Source organism: Bos mutus, chromosome 6, assembly GCF_027580195.1.
Source record: "Bos mutus isolate GX-2022 chromosome 6, NWIPB_WYAK_1.1, whole genome shotgun sequence".
NCBI classification, from domain to species: domain Eukaryota; kingdom Metazoa; phylum Chordata; class Mammalia; order Artiodactyla; family Bovidae; genus Bos; species Bos mutus.
In genome coordinates, this window is record NC_091622.1 from 58,272,838 (window position 1) to 58,293,239 (window position 20,402).

Sequence of the window (20,402 nt, forward strand, 5' to 3'; positions counted from 1 at the left end):
CACAGCTTTTATGGATGTTATTCTCCCTGTGGTATAACTGTTCCTGGGAAATGTTTCTAGTTTATGATGTCAAACTTCTTCAAGTGAAAAAGACTGTGTGACAGGGCAGTACTGTACAGACCTAGCATGGTATTAGGTTAATGTCTGATGAATTAAGTCCTTTGAAATATTCCCCCCTCCCACTCCAGCCTTTATCCTTCTTGTAGATTTCTGATTTTAACTTTTGCACCTCAAGTTCAAATGCTTTTTGGAATAAGATGCGCATAAGTAAAATAAAGCTGGATTTTTTTTTCTTTGTAATCAGTTCATAATTTAAGTAATATCTCTTACCTACGAAGGAGTTTTATTCACATGCAAACATTTGTATGCATTTAGGTCATTCTTATTGTTTACAGTAGAGGCATAATTGCTGCTTTAAGGCTTAGATATAAGTTAAATCTAAATTAGCTTGTGTTTATAAAGCTATATTTATAGCCAGTTAGTTGTGGTAGTTTTTTTCCTCAAGGCCATTATTTGATTTTATTCAGTTTCAACAGATACATAAAATTGAATTCTAATAAAAAGTAATTTAGAGACAGATTGTGTGATTTGAATTGTTGCTATGGGAACTGAATGAAAATGTATAGCAAAATTCAATCTTCAATTTAAATAAATCCCTCAGTAACTTCATTTGCTTAAAAACTATTCCAAAGGGGGAAAGAGCATAATGCTAGCAAGTGTTTGGTAGCATGATAGCTGTTTATATCACAAAATGGATTTAAAATATGAAGTAAGCACAGTGCAACAGAATGAAATCAGTTGTCACAATTAGCAAATAGTGCGTATACTTGGGATGTTCATTCATCCTGCATGAATACAAGTAGGAAGGGATGAGAAGTTCCTTCTTGTAACCCTGAAATATGGAAACTTTTGTTCTTGTTCTGACTGCCACTGAACATGACCTGAAACACATCGCTTAACCTCTACGAAAAAGTCCGAGACTGGTTATATCATTACAGATATTTAATGCCATTATGGAATAAATACAAACATTTGATTTTTTTGCAGTTTTAAGTTTGGTTTCTTGACCTAGAAAAGCTATTTAAAACATTGAATTTTGCTAAAATACCTGCTTCAAAACCAAATTAATAATTTTGAAAAGCACTTTGTGTTTAACCTTGAGTTCAGTAGTATTTCCATAAGGTGTTGAAAAACTCCATTTTCACTTAATACAGATTATACCAGAATGGAATGGCATTGTTCTGAAATAGATATATCAACAAGTAAGCTATTAAATGAATATTTGTATAATCTCTTTCTCACTGATGAAATGCAGTTAATACCATTTGAAAGTATGGCAGTAGTTACTTCAGTGTTGTATAACTGTTGACTGTTCAGTTCAGTCGCTCAGTCGTGTCCGACTCTTCGCGACCCCATGAATCGCAGCACGCCAGGCCTCCTTGTCCATCACCAACTCCCGGAGTTAACCCAGACTCACGTCCATCGAGTCAGTGATGCCATACACTATACTTGTGAACAATTAGAAATGTATATTATTTTGATTTCTTCAGAATCTCATCTAAAATTAAATAATAAATATCTATTTATCTGTGTGATCTTTGTCCCTAAAGTTTTTGATGCCTGAATAATAGCCAATTGAGTTACAACTTCCTAGAGCTGGAGATTTAGGCTGTTTCTAATTTTTTTTTTTAATATTATAGATAACAGTACAGAGAAGCATCAGCTTTTTTCCCCCCTCTTGTGAATTATTTACCAAGGATTAAGCTTCTCATGGGATAGCTAGGAGTTGAGAGCTTCAACATTTTTATAGCTCTTGCTATGTGTTATGAAATCATTTTATAATGTCAGTATACAATTGAGTAGAACAATTTGCTTGAAGCCATTTCAGCCCTGAGGTTTTATTAAAATATATTTCTGAAAAATGATAATCAGTCATTTTAAAATAGATTCATTTGGGCATCTTTAACAAATCATGATGAATTGAAACTATTGAATATCGTTAATTATTCATGTATGGTTTTCCTCTTAAGAATTTCTACGAAAGGAATGAAATGTCAACCCAAGATATATCTTTGATCAGTACCTAACTTGGATTACTAGAGGCTATATGGAAAATATAATTCTCATCTTAATATAGCAGATAATTTTTGATAGTCCTTATCTCTAGCTCTAATTTAAATAGCTTAAGCTATTTTTAAACAGCTCTAATTTAAACAGCCTTAGCTTTTTTACTAAAACTCTGTGCTGAGACAGCCATAGTGCATTAAGAAGCATAAGAAACATTAAGGGACAATACTTCACAGCATTTGCATTTATATTGTAACTATATAAATAGCCCATGCATTAAGACTTGTACACCAGAAGACTATTTTCCTTCTCTTTAGATTGTTTAGCATAATAGCTTAGTAAAAATTATTATTACTGTTTCACACCTAAGGACATTTTTATCTTCCATTTCAAATTACAAAGAGCGTGATTCAAGAATGTGGCCAGAACTGAGTCATCTTCAGTCTAAGATCCTGGAGTTCCAATACATTCTAGGTCAACATTTTTGTTTTGGCTCTGAAATCTCTAGGAGGCTCCAGGGAGCTCCAGTTCTTTATGTCTCAGCACAGAAAGAATTCAGTGAGAGGCCAATTCTGGAGTAGATATCACGCTTCCATCATAATTCCTCCTCAATATTGAGCAGGAAAGTTTTCTTGTCCCTACATGGAGGAGGTGGGACTGTCGTGGCACTATGGAAATATTATTTCAGGTCCCAGTACAGTGAGGGTCTTTCACTTTCAAATGTCACCTTTCCATAAAATACTGTTGTTGTTGTTGTTGATGTGTGCAGAGAGCATGTCCTAGGGGTTCATTAACTTACTGAGCTCACTGGGCAGGATATGGGTCTCATGCCACCATTGTTCTATTGTTTGAGAGCATGTCTCATGCTTCTGTCTTATTGTTTGGTTGCTAAGCAAGGCTGCTTGGTTTTGTGGGTAAGAAAACCTGCTTTCTTGAGTGATCATTAACTTCCAGGAGTCTCCCATACTTTTTTTTTTTCCCCTACTTACAGTCCCCTAGGGCAATTTACTATTTAATCGCCTGTGTTGTCCCTTTCAGTTCAGTTCAATTGCTCAGTCGTGTCCGACTCTTCGCTACCCCATGAATCTCAGCACGCCAGGCCTCCCTGTCCATCACTAACTCCCGGAGTTCACTCAAACTCATGTTCATCGAGTCGGTGATGCCATCCAGCCATCTCATCCTCTGTTGTCCCCTTCTTCTCCTGCCCCCAATCCCTCTCAGCATCAGAGTCTTTTCCAATGAGTCAACTCTTCGCATGAGGTGGCCAAAGTATTGGAGTTTCAGCTTCAGCATCATTCCTTCCAAAGAACACCCAAGACTGATCTTCTTTAGAATGGACTGGTTGGATCTCCGTGCAGTCCAAGGGACTCTCAAGAGTCTTCTCCAACACCACAGTTCAAAAGCATCAATTCTTCGGCACTCAGCTTTCTTTCTAGTCCAACTCTCACATCCATTCGTGACCACTGGAAAAACCATAGCCTTGACTAGAAGGACCTTTGTTGGCAAAGTAATGTCTCTGCTTTTTACTGTGCTATCTAGGTTGGTCATAACTTTCCTTCCAAGGAGTAAGCGTCTTTTAATTTCATGGCTGCAGTCACCATCTGCAGTGATTTTGGAGCCCCAAAAATAAAGTCTGACACTGTTTTCCACTCTTTCCCCGTCTATTTACCATGAAGTGATGGGACCAGATGCCATGATCTTAGTTTTCTGAATGTTGAGCTTTAAGCCAACTTTTTCACTCTCCTCTTTCACTTTCATCAAGAGGCTTTTTAGTTCCTCTTCACTTTCTGCCATAAGGGTGGTGTCATCTGCATGTCTGAGGTTGTTGATATTTCTCCCAGCAATCTTGATGCCAGCTTGTGCTTCTTCCAGCCCAGCATTTCTCATGATGTACTCTGCATATAAGTTAAATAAGTAGGGTGACAATATATAGCCTGATATAGCCTTGATGTACTCCTTTTCCTATTTGGAACCAGTCTGTTGTTCTATGTCCAGTTCTAACTGTTGCTTCCTGACCTGCATACATGTTTCTCAAAAGGCAGGTCAGGTGTTCCCATCTCTTTCAGAATTTTCCTTTACTCTACCCCTGTCAGCTCTTTTTCCTGAGAGCAAAAGAACTTTGTACATAGATCAGGTTAGATGAGATTAAAGTTTTCACATCAGACCTAAAATCCTTTGTGGTCTTATAAATGATATTAAAACACTTTAAAAGTCCAGTTTGGGTTTAGGATAGCTCTAAGGACACAGGCTCTTGCCAGGCAGAGTCTGAGAAGACTTCCGTGGTCCAGAATGGTCTTGGGAAATGTAGCCACCCTAGAAGCCATTTCTGGGTAAGAGAAATACTTCACTCTTACCCAAGTATTTGGCTCCCCTGTTGGCCAAATTCTTCAGCAACCACAAATCTGAACTAACTTTTGATGTTGGAGTATTATATAAAGTGTCTTCTTTCATTTTTTTCTATCTTCCTTTGAAAGACTTGCCAAAACTATTCCCTAACTTGAGCAAAGCAATACCTAAAAGTCCTAAATTTATTTTTTAAATTGTAATACTTGATATATCACTTTAATCCTGTGTATACAGAGATACGAGAATTTTAATAACAATTACAGTTTAAATGTTATTTTTTACTGTTTTTTTTTCCCCTTTTAAGCAATAATACATTGTTAGAAAGGGCTAAAGTATAAACTGTGTTTTGGCATCTAATTAAGAAATGTTTAGTTTCTTTTAAACTGTGATGGAAAGAAGAAACAGTATTTTTTATATGCTCTTTTTTTCCTCCAGGAAAATTTCATGGAAGTAATTCGAAACCAGGAATTTGTATTATTACCAGCCAGTGAAATTGCAAAGCTCTTAGCCAGTGATGACATGAACATTCCTAATGAGGAGACAATATTGAACGCACTTCTTACTTGGGTTCGTCATGATTTGGAACAGAGACGGAAAGATCTCAGTAAACTTTTGGCTTATATTAGGCTACCTCTTCTTGCACCACAGGTAAACTATTTTTAATTATTTAAAATAATTAAAGTTTCAACAACTTTGAGTAGACACCATTCCACACATCCCGAGTTCAACAAAACATGGATTGAAAATTTTTTTTAATTCCAGAAAATTCAAAAATGCAAAACTTGAATTTGTTCTGTGCCAGCAACTATTATATAATATTTACATTGCATTTACAACTGTTTATGTAGGAATTGCATGGTATTAGCTAGGTATTATAGGTAATCCAGAGATGATTTAAGGTATATAGGAAGCTGTGCAGAGTTTAATTGCAAATACTACATATTTAAATTGAGATACTGATATCCACAGAGGTCCTGGTACCAATCCTCTGTCCCCAGAATACTGAGGGACTACTAATTACATTAATATGAGCTAATTACAGTATGCTAATTACATTAATTAGTGCACATTAATGCTAATTGGGCTTCCCTGGTGGCTCAGATGGTAAAGCGTCTGCCTGCAATGCGGGAGACCTGGGTTTCGATCCCTGAGTCAGGAAGATCCCTGGGAAAAGGAAATGGCAACCCACTCCAGTACACTTGGTTGGAAAATTCCATGGATGGAGGAGCCTGGTAGGCTACAGTCCATGGGGTTGCAGAGAGTCGGACACGACTGAGCGACTTCATTTTCACTTAATGCTAATTGTGTTAGTCGCTCAGTTGTGTCCAACTCTTTGTTACCCCATGGACTGTAGCCCACCAGGCTCTTCTGTCCATAGGATTCTCCAGGCAAGAATACTGGAGTGGTTGCCATTCCCTTTTCCAGTGGATCTTCCTGACCCAGGATTGAACCTGGGTCTCCTGCATTACAGGCAGAATCTTTACTATCTGAGCCACCAGAGAAGCCCATTAATATTAGCTTGTCTATAGGTTTTTTCCTTAATCTGTTCAACGTGGTTGTTTTATGTATGTTCCTATGAAATGTTAAGGTGAAAAGATAGTGAGCTAAAAAAATTTGTTTTTTTTCAACCCAGAAAGTCTGACCACCTAAATTGCATTCATTAAGTAACATTGTTGCTTTGGGGTTAGTAATTTTATTTGACTCAGCTACAAACCTGTCCTAGCAATTGAAGAATTAATAAAGCTGCTAATGAAAGAAACACTGAACTCTAGGAACCAGAAAATTTAGATTAATTCATGTGCCACACATTTATTAAGTATCCACTAAATGCTGGATTCTGATGATAAACAAATTAATGAGACATAGTTCTGACTCTGACATTTTAAAACCCTGTGACTTGGCATGTTCACATACCTTGGTTTCTTCATCTATCAAGTGGAGATCACATCCTTTCTATCTCACAGGATTTTTATGAGGATCAGAAAAGTGCTCTGAAATAAAATGTGCTATAAATAATGATAGTGTATTATCACTGTTTTAGAATTGAGAGATACCTAGTTGGTGTATTCAAGGCAATTAGTCATAACATATATACATGCGTGGTTTCACCTTTTTACAGTTTCAGTTGGAATATACAAAAATTTCCTCTGCCTGCTTGGCTGCTTTGGAGAAGGAAATGGCAGCCCACTCCAGTATTGCCTGGAAAAGCCCATGGACAGAGGAGCCTGGTGGGCTTGCAGTCCATGGGCTCATAAAGACTCAGACACGACTAAGCAACTAACACATACTTGGCTGCTTATTTTGAGGCCTTAAGTAGAGTCCTGAAAGAAAAGGAAAAAATGAGCTATTACTGCTCAAGATCAGATTTTTTTGTTGTTGTTTTAAGTGTTGTGTATTTTGTTTGGTTTGTATTTATCTTGAGCATTATATATTATTTCCAGCTGTTGTGAGCAAAAGTTACTGTTTGCTCTCTACTTTACAGAAACAAAAATCAGTGTGATACTTTACAAGAATGACTTCCCTCTTCAGAGGTAGAATATTGTATGAATTCATAGGAGTGAAACTGCATGACTTGATAATTCAGGAAAAATAACATCATAAAACATTTCTTAAAATCAGATTTAAAGAGGACTATTTTTACTGGTATCCAGCCTAATTTTTTTCCTTATCCTTCTCTAGAGGAAAGAAAATAAAGTCTGAAAAATCCTAGTATACTTTGAAAAGAACCTGTGCAATTAAGTAACCTGACAATTTACTTTAGCCCTGTAGTTTCAAATATTTATGATACTGTATTTGCATGACTCTCAGAGACCTTTAGAATTTCTTTTATCCAGGATACTGCTGATAATCATAGTCATAAGATCTTATGAGTTGAAAGGCATGTTGGAGATCATTTAGTCTAACACCTGTTGTACAAATGAAATAACAGATTAAATAAGTAAAGCCATATGTTCAAAATCACAAAGTGATTGCATAAATCATGTTCTTTGGCACTGTGGTTTTATTTGACTTTAGACTACAGCTAATAAGAGACAGGGGCTTCCCTGGTGGCTCAGTGGTAAAGAATCTGCCTGCTAATGCAGGATATGCAAAGAGACTTGGGTTCGATCCCTGGATTGGGAAGATCCCCTGGAGAAGGAAATGGCAACCTACTCCAATATTCTTGCCTGGGAAATCCCATAGACAGAGAAGCCTGGTGAGCTACAGTCCATGGGGTTGCATAAGAGTTGGACATGACTTAGCAACTGAACAAGAGACAGAGGTAGACCTTGAACCCAAATAAAGTTACATGCCTTTTCTACTGAACTGTTCTGCCTCTTGAATGTACTCCATGTAAAATTGCTGGGTAGGGAGGATATCAGGTGGAGGAAGAAAACGATTAAAAAGCAAATCAGTAATTACAATATAATGAGATAAAGTCTGTGATAGACATGGCATTATGAAAGCAATTGGAGTGGTCCACCTAGACTGATAGTGGAGAAGCTAGGAAAATCTCCCAAGTGTCACTCAATTTGCAAGCCAAGTTAGTCACCCAAAAGAATGGGCATGATAGCCCAGAAAAAATAAGAGTCCTGGTTATGGAGCCGTGAGCAAATATATCATGTTCTGAAATCTGAAGATAGCATGCATAGCTAAAGTTACAGAAACAAAAAGGACAGTATTGAGAGATGAGACTGGGGAAGGAAACAGACCAGATTGTGGAGGAATTCTAGTCATGCCAAAGAACTGGGATTTTTTTATCTAAAAGCAATAAGGAAGCACTAAAGGATTTTAAGTAGGGAATGGCATAATTATCCTCTTATTTTAGAAAGATCCTATGATTGCATTGCAGAGAATAGATTGGAGGGATCAAAGTAGAAACCTGCTAAGGAAGACTGTTGGATTCCAACAAGTGAATTAAGCACTTTTAAAAAAAAGTGGAGGTAGAGAAATTAATTACGACAGTCAAGAGCTATTTAGGAGGTAGGATTGATACACTGGAATGATTGAATGTACAAGGTGAAAAAAAGAAAGAGTCCAGAATAATTCTCATTTGTGCAATGCAATTGATGAAGGTGCTGTCAGTTAATACAGAATACAGGATGAAGCATTGATTTTGAAGGTGGGGAAGGAAGTAGAAGAAGCACATTCCCAGAGCTTATTGACACCTTTAATCCTCTTAGAGTCTAAGAGGAAGTTTTAGAAACTACTTATTTAGGTTGTTGAAGCCAAGGGGAAGAGAGTGACACCAATCAAAGAGAACATAAAAGCACTAGAGGTGGAACCCTAGGAGATACTAATATTTAGTGATAGTCCCAAATCTGCCTAAATAACTGTAGTACTATTAAAAAGAGATTGCAGGTTCCAGAAAGGGAATTTTATCATCATTAGATGCTGCAGAGAAGACAGATAAGGACAGTAAATGCATTGGATTAGCCCAGTGTTTCTCGAAGTGTGTTCCCTAACTGTAAGATCAGTACCACGTGGGTAATTGTTTAAAATGAAAATGATTAGGCTTCCACCTACTAAATCTGAAACTCTGGTGGTGGGGCCAAGCCAGTTGTGTATAATAAGCCCTCAGTGCATCTGATGCACACTCAAATTTGAGAACCACTGTCTTAGCCCAGGGAGTAGCAACAATGGAAGCCACGTTGCTCTGTGTAATTTAAACAACTTAATAACACCTCTTTGAACAATGTTTTTTTTTTTTTCTACAGTGATAATACTATATGGCACCATTATGGCATTCAGAGATACTAGCAAGGTTCTTTTTTTCTCCTTACTAAAAGTAAAGGGCAGATTTGGAGACTTAGAGTTGTCAAGTGATAAAGTATTGAAGTAGACTCTAAAATCATCAAGAAAATCTTGGATTATATTCTGAATGTTTTATTTTAAAAGATAGGAAAAGGATGAAATTGCTAAGAGAGTAGATCTGAAAAGTTTTCATCACAGACATGAAAGAAGATAACTATGTGGGGATGAATGTTAACTCGACTTAATCATTTTCCAATATATAGATATGTCAGATCATTATGTTATACATCTAAAGCTAATGTTATATGTCATTTATATCTTAATAAAAAATAAAAGTGACAAAGCAAAAAAATGTCTAGTGCCTATCAAATAAATGACTGATTTTTTTTAATTACCATTGCATCGTTACCTAAAGAATTTACTTTCATAAAATAATTCCTTTCTCATACAGTTTTAACCCTATTCTGTTGGTAAGAAACATTCTCTTTTAGCCTAACTATAATGAGTTCAACCTACATATAGTCATTTTATTGTAGTGTCTTTTTAAAATAATATAGGAAATAATATATATTATTACAATCCTGAACCAAATAATCATTTTAGTGTGGCTCTATTTTTAAACTCTGAATAATCCAGAAGATAGGTGTGTGTGGTTTTATTTTACCTTTGAAAGCATTCCAGACTTTTCTGTTCATTCCTATTTTAAACAATGTGGATGAAAATGCAGTTGGCCCTCAAACAGCATGGGGATTATTCTGTGTATAACGTATCACCTGCCCTCCATGTAAGATTCCTCCATATCTATGCATTCAACTAACCATGGATTGTGTCATACTGTAGTATTTATTGTTGAAAAATATCTATGTATAAGTGGACCTTCATGGTTCATATCCATGTTGTTCTAGGGTCAACTGCATTAGGGCATTATTTTAAATATTTTGATATCTAAATTCTTAATATTCCCAATGATTAGTCTGCATTACAAGTATATTGGTCTCCACTATTCTGTTCTCAATTCTCATTGTTGTTTTTTACTAAAATTCAGAAATATAAAACAAATCAGTATTTATCTTTAGCATTCTTTTAATTTACAAGTTTGGGGTACCAAAACACTTTTTAAAGCCTATGGAGTTCATAAATCATTCACATTCTGTTATTTACTCTAAGTAGTATTTGGGGGAAATATTAGTATTGGGGGGAGATAGTTTTAGTGCAAATCACATCAGTTTAGTTCAGTCGCTCAGTTGTGTCTGACTCTTTGCGACCCCATGGACTCCAGCACACCAGGTCTCCCTGTCCATCACCAACTCCCAGAGCCTACTCAAACTCATGTCCATTGTGTTGGTGATGCCATCCAACCTTCTCATCCTCTGTCGTCACCTTCTCCTCCTGCCTTCCAATTTTTCCCAGCATCAGGATCTTTTCCAGTGAGTCAGTTCTTTGCCTCAGGTGGCCAAAGTATTGAAGTTCAACTTCAGCATCAGTCCTTCCAATGAATATTCAGGGCTGATTTCTTTAGAATTGACTGGTTGGATCTTGTTGCAGTCCAAGGGACTCAAGAGTCTTCTCCAACACCACAGTTCAACAGCATCAATTCTTCGGCGCTCAGCTTTATAGTCCAACTCTCACATCCATACATGACTACTGGAAAAACCATAGCTTTGACTAGATGGACCTTTGTTGACAAAGTAATGTCTCTGCTTTTTAATATGCTAAGTTGGTCATAACTTTCATTCCAAGGACCAAGCATCTTTTAATTTCATGGCTTCATGGCTGCAGTCACCATCTGCAATGATTTTGGAGCCTGAAAAAATAAAGTCTGCCACTGTTTCCATTGTTTCCCCATCTATTTTCCATGAAGTGATAGGACCAGATACCATGATCTTAGTTTTTTGAATGTCGAGTTTTAAGCTAACTTTTTCACTCTCCTTTTTTACTTTCATCAAGAGACTCTTTAGTTCTTTGCTTTCTGTCATGAGGGTCATGTCATCTGCATATCTGAGGTTATTGATATTTCTCCCGGCAGGCTTGATTCCAGCTTGTGCTTCATCCAGCCCAGCATTTCGCATGATGTACTCTGCATATAAATTAAATAAGCAGGGTGACAATATACAGCCTTGACATACTCCTTTCCCAATTTGGAACCAGTGTGTTGTTCCATGTCTCGTTCTAACTGCTGCTTCTTGACCTGCATACAGATTTCTCAAGAGGCAGGTCAAGTGGTCTGATAATCCCGTCTCTTTTAAGAATTTTCCACAGTTTGTTGTGATCCACACAGTCAAAGGCTTTGGCGTAGTCAATAAAGCAAAAGTAGATGTTTTTCTGGAACTCTCTTGCTGTTTCTATGATCCAGCGTATGTTGGCAATTTGATCTCTGGTTCCTCTGCCTTTTCTAAATCTATCTGGAAGTTCATGGTTCACATACTGTTGAAGCCTGGCTTGGAGAATTTTGAGCATTACTTTACTAGTGTGTGAGATGAGTGCAGTTGTGCGGTAGTTTGAACATTCTTTGGCATTGTCTTTCTTTGGGATTGGAATGAAAACTGACCATTTCCAGTCCTGTGGCCACTGCTGTGTTTTCCAAATTTGCTGGCATATTGAGTGCAGCACTTTCACAACATCATCTTTTAGGATTTGAAATAGCTCAGCTGGAATTCCATCACCTCCACTGGCTTTGTTTGTAGTGATGCTTTCTAAGGCCCACTTGACTTTGCATTCCAGGATGTCTGGCTCTAGGTGAGTGTTCACACCATCATGGTTATATGGGTCTTGAAGATATTTTTTGAATAGTTCTGTGTATTTTTGCCACCTCTTAATATCTTCTGCTTCTGTTAGGTCCATACCATTTCTGTCCTTTATTGTGCTCATCTTTGCATGAAACGTTTCCTTGGTATCTCTAATTTTCTTGAAGAGATCGCTAGTCTTTCCCAGTCTATTGTTTTCCTCTATTTCTTTGCACAGATTGCTGAGGAAGGCTTTCTTTTCTGTCCTTGCTATTCTTTGGAATTCTGCATTCAATTGGTTATATGTTTCCTTTTCTCCTTTGCCCTTAGCTTCTCTTCTTTTCTCAGCTATTTGCAAGGCCCTGTCAAGTATGTGAGTAAAGATAAAAATTTACAAATTGAACATGTTTCTCATCTTTTCTAAATGTTTCCACTTAGGTAATTTGCCATTCTTTTTTGGCATAGAAAGTACATGGTGTTACCCTAAAATGCAGAGTATATGAGAGTCTGTATTTTGTAGTCCTTTCTCAGTGCCTTCTGAATCATTTTCCGAGTGATAGCTGGTCTTCCATTCACCTGATGCTTATATTACTGGATTCATATTTTCTTCCATTACTGTCATCTCTCTACTTAAATATAATTAATCCCATTTATTCATAAATTATAGATACTGTCAGCATGCTAAGAAATATATTTCACTGTAGTAACTGTTGAGTCCTCTAAGACTTTACTTTCTACAGTTTTTTCACATTTATTTTTATTTAGAAAGGACTAAAGCATTTATGTATAACAAGTAGTAGAAATACTGAGATTAATCTAAATGAGCCATTTGATGCATATTCATTAATGACTTGTAAAAAGTATAACTATATTTTGTGTGCATAGGATAACATGGAATGATTAATATCAGAATTTACACTCTGCCTTAGATCCTGAGACTTACATCTTTTTTTTCACTTTTAATATGTTTTTATTAAAGTATAGTTGATTTACAATATTGTTAATTTCTATTGTACATCAAAGTCATTCAGTTATACAGATGTATAAATTCTTTTTAATATTCCTTTCTATTATGATTTATCATAAGATATTGAATGTAGTTTTCTGTGCTGTCAGTTATATATAATAATTTTTATCTGCTAACCCCAACCTCCCATTCCATTTTTGCCTCAGCCCCCTCCGCCTTAAAAATCACCAATCTGTTCTCTATGTTGAGACTTCTGTCTCAGTTTGGCTTTTTTTGCCTTTCGCATGCCGTTCTAAGTTGCCAGATGCCACAAACTATTTTACAGTTACTTTTGTTGGAGATTTCCTTCTCTTCCATTATCAAAATATGAACATATTCTCAACATTATTAGCCATTAAGTAAGTACAAAGTAAACTCACATTTTTCACCCACTCAAGTGGCTGAAAAGAGAAGACAGTAATAATTGTTGGTGAGAACGTGGAGAAACAGGAACCCTTGTAGATAGCTGGTGGGAATATAAATCGTGCAGACACCTTCTAAAACAGTTTGGCAGTTTCTTAAACAGTTAACATAAATGTGTACCATATGACCTAACAATTCTACTCCTGAAAACATATCTACATAAAGACTTGCACACAAATGTTCTTAGCAGCCTTATTCATAATAGCCAAAAACTTGAATGTAAGTGCCTATCAGTTGGCGAATGGTTAGATAAAATATCATGCATCCATACAGTGAAGTAGTATTCAACAAAAAAAAGAAATGGATACTGATACATGTTACATATCAATGAACCTCAAAAACATGATAAGTGAAAAAAGCAAGACGCAGGAGACCGTGCATTGTGTGATCCAATTTATACAAAGCATCTAAAGGCAAATCTGTAGAGACAGATTAGAGCTTGGAACAGGAGATCGGAACCGAGATTAACAGTAAACAGACATTCAGGGTGATGAGAATGTTCCAAAACTGTTTTTATAGTAATGGTTGCACAAGTTGGTAAATTTACTAAAAATCATTGAACTGTATACTTGAAATGGTGAATTATACAGTATATAAAATATATCTTTGGAGAAGGCAATGGCACCCCACTCCAGTACTCTTGCCTGGAAAATCCCATGGATGGAGGAGCCTGATAGGCTGCAGTCCATGGGTTCCCTAGGAGTTGGACACGACTGAGCGACTTCACTTTCACTTTTCACTTACATGCATTGGAGAAGGAAATGGCAACCCACTCCAGTGTTCTTGCCTGGAGAATCCCAGGGACGGGGGAACCTGGTGGGCTGCCGTCTATGGGGTCACACACAGTCGGACACGACTGAAGTGACTTAGCAGCAGCAAAATATACCTTATGTTGTCAAATACAATCCTGCAGTATATCAAAAGGGTAATACACTATGATCAGGAAGATCTTTTTCCAAGAATATAAGAATGGTTGAGTATTAGGAAATCTGTCAAGGTAATTATATCAATAATTTAAAGGAGAAAAAGCCATATAATCATATCACTAGCTGTATAAAAGATATTTGGAAAAAATTAACCATTCTTAATTTTAAAACTCTGAAATAGGGAGAGAAGAAAACAACATATCTATAATAAAGATAAATTATTTAAACATAGTAAAAAATTAAATGCTATAGTAACTGCTGCTGCTGCTGCTGCTGCTAAGTCACTTCAGTCGTGTCCGGCTCTTTGTGACCCCAGAGACCAGCAGCACAGCAGGCTCCCCCGTCCCTGGGATTCTCCAGGCAAGAACACTGGACTGGGTTGCCATTTCCTTCTCCAATGCATGAAAGTGAAAAGTGAAAGTGAAGTTGCTCAGTCGTGTCCAACTCCTAGGGAACCCATGGACTGCAGCCTATCAGGCTCCTCCATCCATGGGATTTTCCAGGCAAGAGTACTGGAGTGGGGTGCCATTGCCTTCTGTGCTATAGTAACTATTATCCTAAATAGTGAAACACTGAAACCATATCAATTTAAACTATAAGATGGATACTCTTTATCACTCTAATTATTTAACACTGCTTGGAAGGTTTTAGCAATTGCATCAATGAAATGAAAATGATATAATTGGTGTATACCTTACAAAAAGGTTTAATGCAGTTCCTATTAGAATTCAAACAGGATCAAGATGGTGAAGGGGAATTGGACAAATCTGTCTTAAGTTTATATAGAAAATAAAGACTCAAAAATAGCCCAGAAAATTATTTAAATGAATAGTGAAGGGAGATTTATGTCAGATAAGCAAAAAATGTCGTAAGACACTGTAATAGGGATTTCTTTGACAGTCCAGCAGTTAAGACTTCACCTTCCAATGCAGGGGGTGCTGTTTCCATCCTTGGTCTGGGAAGTAAGATCCTACATGCCCCATAGCCAAAAAAACCAAATCATAAAACAAGCAATATTGTAACATATTCAATAAAGACTTTTTTTAAAAGATATAGTAGTAGTAGGAAAGGAATAGACAAATATATCAGTGGAACAGAATAGAGAATCAAAAAATAGATCTCATATATCTTGAGACTGCTGTAACCAAGGGTCAATTCGGTTGGGAAATGGAATTGTATTAGTCTAGAGCTAGCTATTCATTTGGAAGAAAAAGTATTTCTCAACTCATACGCTGTTTAAAAATTAACTTCATATGAATTAGTATCCTAAATGAAAGAAATAAGGCAATAAAGAGGTAAGTAGGGGGACGAAGAACCAAGCACAAAAGAAGAGAAAGTCATCTTTTTTTTTTTTAATTCATCTTTTAAAGGTAGGTTGTAACCATACTTATACATTTATGTAAAATTACATAGGTAAAACACGTAGAATTCAATGAAGTACAAGGAATTTTAGTTCTTTTAAAATAATCACCATTCGGAGTTCTTTGCCCCTTGGAAAAATTGAAAACTTTGTTTTTGCTGTTCTTGCTGGTTGAACATTCTTTAGAGAGGTCAGATAAATGCAGTCTAATTAGTCAGCTCCCACTTATAATTATTCTTCAGTTAAAACTATTTCTAACTTAGTAAAATGATTTATTTTAGAAAATCTTGAAAATATAGAAACATACCAGAAAAGTTATTTTAAAAAGCACCAGTTTCCCCACTACCCGGAGATAAGCACTATTAAGATTTTAAAGCATACCACTTTTCCTTAGTTCTGTTTTTCAGTAAAATGTAAATTTTGTAACTGTTGAATATTTTAGTTAAAAATAGATGTCCAGACTTGGATTTTTTTAATGAGATAATTTCCATTTGTGAACATTTGTGTTTATTCTTTTAGCCTCATCATTTTCTTGATCAGTCAATATATCTACTCACTATTTTTTTTCTAGTTCCTAGCAGACATGGAAAATAATGCACTTTTTCGAGATGATATAGAATGTCAGAAACTAATTATGGAAGCAATGAAGTATCACTTACTACCAGAGACGGCCCATGTTACAGAGTCCTCGGACAAAACCTAGGAAGTCAACTGTTGGTACATTATTTGCAGTTGGAGGAATGGATTCAACAAAAGGTATTAAATAATCTTTTATTTGAAGAAACATACAAAATGAATTTTTGTTTTTCTTTGAAGTATAGTTGATTCACAGTGTTGTTAGTGTGAGGTGTACAGCAAAGTGATTCAGCTATACATAGCCATATATCCACTCTTTTTAAGATTCTTTTCCCATGTGGGTCATTACAGAATATTGAATTCCCTTCTCTATACAGTAGGTCCTTATTAGTTATCTGTTTTATATATAGTAATGTGTATATGTCAATCCCAGTTTCCCAAGTTATCCCTCCCCTCTTTTCCTTGTTAACCATAAGATTGTTTTCTACATCTGTAACTCTCTCTCTCTTTTGAAAGAAGTTCATTTGTACCTTTTTTTTTAGATTCCACATATAAGCTATATCATATGATATTTGTCCTTCTCTGACTTACTTCACTCAGTGTGACAATCTCTAGGTCTATCCATGTTGGTGCAAATGGCATTATTTTGTTCTTTTTAGTGGCTGAGTAGTATTCCATTATGTATGTATATCTTATATATATATGTATACCACATCTTTTTTATCCATTCATCTGTTGGTGGACATTTAGGTTGCTTTCTTGCCTTAGCTATTGTAAATAGTGCTGCAGTGAACATTGGGGTACATGTATCTTTTTGAAAGAAACAGAAAAATGAATTAGTAATAACTAAGGCTTATGAGCTCCTTGGAGAAATAGCTGATTCTAGCACTGAGGTAGGAAAAGTACAAGATAAGCCTAGAACAACTTGTAGTGCCAGAAAGTAAGGAAGTGCCCAATGATGGAAACAGGTCAAGAGATACAGCAGACAGTTTGTAAGGGCTCAGTTCAATTCAGTCGCTCAGTCGTGTCCTACTCTTTGCGACCCATGAATTGCAGCACGCCAGGCCTCCCTGTCCATCACCAACTCCCAGAGTTAACTCAAACTCACGTCCATCGAGTCGGTGATGCCATCCAGCCATCTCATCCTCTGTAGTCCCCTTCTCCTCCTGCCCCCAATCCCTCCCAACATCAGAGTCTTTTACAATGAATCAACTCTTCCCATGAGGTGGCCAAAGTACTGGAGTTTCAGCTTTAGCATCATTCCTTCCAAAGAACACCCAGGGCTGATCTCTTTTAGAATGGACTGGTTGGATCTCCTTGCAGCCCAAGGGACTCTCAAGAGTCTTCTCCAACACCACAGTTCAAAAGCATCAATTCTTTGGCGCTCAGCTTTCTTCACAGTCCAACTCTCCCATCCATACATGACCACAGGAAAAACCATAGCCTTGACTAGACGGACCTTTGTTGGCAAAGTAATGTCTCTGCTTTTCAATATGCTATCTAGGTTGGTCATAACTTTCCTTCCAAGGAGTAAGCATCTTTTAATTTCATGGCTATAAAGGCTACCACTGTCCAAACCTGGGATAATTTCAACATCAAAATAAATAATGGTAGCAAAAGATTATAAATAAGTATTCATGAATTCATACTGATACAAACCAAAGTAGAAGGGAATGCTCTTCCTTACAGTAGAATACCAACTAATTAAAATATAGAAGCAAAGATGGGATTAGAAAAATCACCATTTGGCAATCATCATATTAATAAGTAATTCAGTCAATCATCAGTTCTCTAAGACTCATAGGTGAAAGTTTTTGAGAGCAGGATCTTTAGTCTCAAAGTATCTCCCAATCACTTGCTTATTAGTCAATCAGTTATAGCTTATGGTAGAGAAACTTGACACAGTACCTAAACCAAATAATCAAAGGTCATATTGCCAGTAAAGAGACTAACCAGCAGCCTGTGCTTATGTGATATACTGAGAACTCACCTGGACATCTGTGGTATTCTTGCCAAAAGCGTATAATCTGGACTTAATCATAAGAAAAAGACAAACAAATTCAAATTGAGAGACATGCTACAAAATAACTTACCTGAAGTATTCCAAAATGTCAACATCATGAAATACAAAAAAAAAAAAAAGGTTTAGGAATTTGTCTCTGTCATATGTCTTACAGAGATACGACAGCTTTTACAATACATCATCTTGGATTTTCTTTTACTATGAAGGACATTAAAATGAAAGTTGCTCAGTCGTGTCTGACTCTTTGCAACCCCATGGATCATCTGTGGAATTCTCCAGACCAGAATACTGGAGTGCGTAGCTGTTCCCTTCAGGGGATCTTTCCAACCCACGGATCAAACTCAGGTCTCCCACATTGCAGGCGGATTCTTTACCAGCTGAGCCACAAGGGAAGCCCAAGAATACTGGATGGATAGCCTATCCCTTCTCCAGTGAATCTTCCCAACCCAGGAATCAGACCAGAGTCTTCTGCATCGCAGACAGATTCTTTACCAGCTGAGCTGCCAGGGAAGCCATAATTGGGACAAATGATGAAATCCAAATAAGGTCTGTAGATTAGACAGCAACATTGTATAAATGTTAATTTCCAGATTTTGATGATGGTATTGTGGTTTTGTAAGAGGATTTCTGGTTTAAAAGAAGCAACACTGAGATATTTAGGGATACAGGGGCATCGTGATTCCCAATGGCTCAGTGGTAAAGAATCCACTTGCAATACAGGAGATGTGGGTTCGATCGCTGGGTCAGGAAGATTTCCTGGAGGAGGATATGACAACCCAGTCCAGTATTCTTGCTTAGGAAATGCCATGGAGAGAGAGGCCTGGCAGGCCACAGTCAGGGGTCACAAAGAGTCAGACACGACTGAACGACTAAGCATGCATGGTCATCATTTTTGCAACTTACTCTGATGAAACAGTTCAGAAAAACATTCATGCCTACACATGTACATACATAGAAAACAAATGTAAAATATAAATATGCAGGAAATCTCGGTCAAGAGTATCTGGAAATCTTTGTACCCTTCTTGCAGCATTTGTTATTCATAGTAACATTAATAACAACAAACACCATGCCCAGTGCCTACTCAATGCCGGATATTGTGCTAGAAGCTTTCTGTTTATGTGTATTTTTTCTCAGCATACATTGATCTCCTCTTCCTCTGAATTCCTAGTACTAATAATTTGCAGGCTCCTGACAATACCTCTGACTTCTAGCTACCGCTGTGGTCTCAGTTCTCTTGTATTACTTGTATGACTAAAACACTTGATGCAGTGATCATATCTAAAGGTTTCTCCTCTATATGATATTTCTAAGAAATATCAAAACGTGAGCTCTAATTGAAAATCTTGCATTGTGATTTAACTTTTAGATTATAAAATATAAATAAATATAAATATAGCTATTATTGCACATAGCATATAGTGCTATGTATATATAGATGCTTAAGTTTTAAATATAGACTTGATGACTCAGTGTTCTAGAAATACATAAAGATAACTGATTGGAGTTATAATGTAAGTATTTGAGCATTTTTGGAGACGTCCACTGTCCAGATAACTGATCTGCAAATATTTACTAAATAACCTGCTATATGTCTGGAACTGGTGCTTAGCTTTGTAGTCATTACCAGCACTTAAACTCTTCTCCTCAGTCTTTCCTTCTCTTTTTCAAGGCTTTAACTGTTATCTCTGTATTAATTATACTCTCACATTTTGATTTTTTATAATTTATTGAAGTATAGTTGATTTACAGTATTGTGTTAATTTCTGCTCTATAGCAAAGTGATTGAGTTCTGTTTACATCCTTTTTTATTTTCTTTTCCATGATGGTTTATCATAGGATATTGAATATAGTTCCCTGTATAGGTCCTATACAGTAGGACCTTGTTGTTTAACATTTTCTATAAAATGGTTTGCATTTGCTAATCCCAAACTCCCAGTTCATCCCTCCCCCACCTCCGCTCCTCCTTGGCAACCACATCTATTCTCTATGCCTGTGAGTCTGTTTCTGTTTGGTAGATAAGTTCATTTGTATCATATTTCAGATTCCACAAAATAAGTCTTGCACTTTGATTTTATTCTCATATTTCCAACTTGTATAAAATACATATTTGACGTTTGGTTTTCACCTTAAACGTCATGTATTCAAATCTTCTCTGACCATGTCTCTCAGACTTGAGAACTTGTGATCATAGTTCAGTGCTTTTCAGAGGACATCT

At 36.6% G+C, this 20,402-nt stretch overlaps 1 protein-coding gene across 1 annotated transcript in view; it reads left to right on the forward strand.

Moving 5' to 3' along the window:
* Positions 1-20,402, forward strand: part of KLHL5 (kelch like family member 5) — a 92,613-nt gene that overhangs the window by 47,758 nt on the left and 24,453 nt on the right. Inside the window, 3 exon segments of the mRNA XM_070372271.1 lie at positions 4,849-5,061; positions 16,157-16,248; positions 16,250-16,341. Of these exon segments, the coding sequence (XP_070228372.1) occupies positions 4,849-5,061; positions 16,157-16,248; positions 16,250-16,341 (397 nt within the window).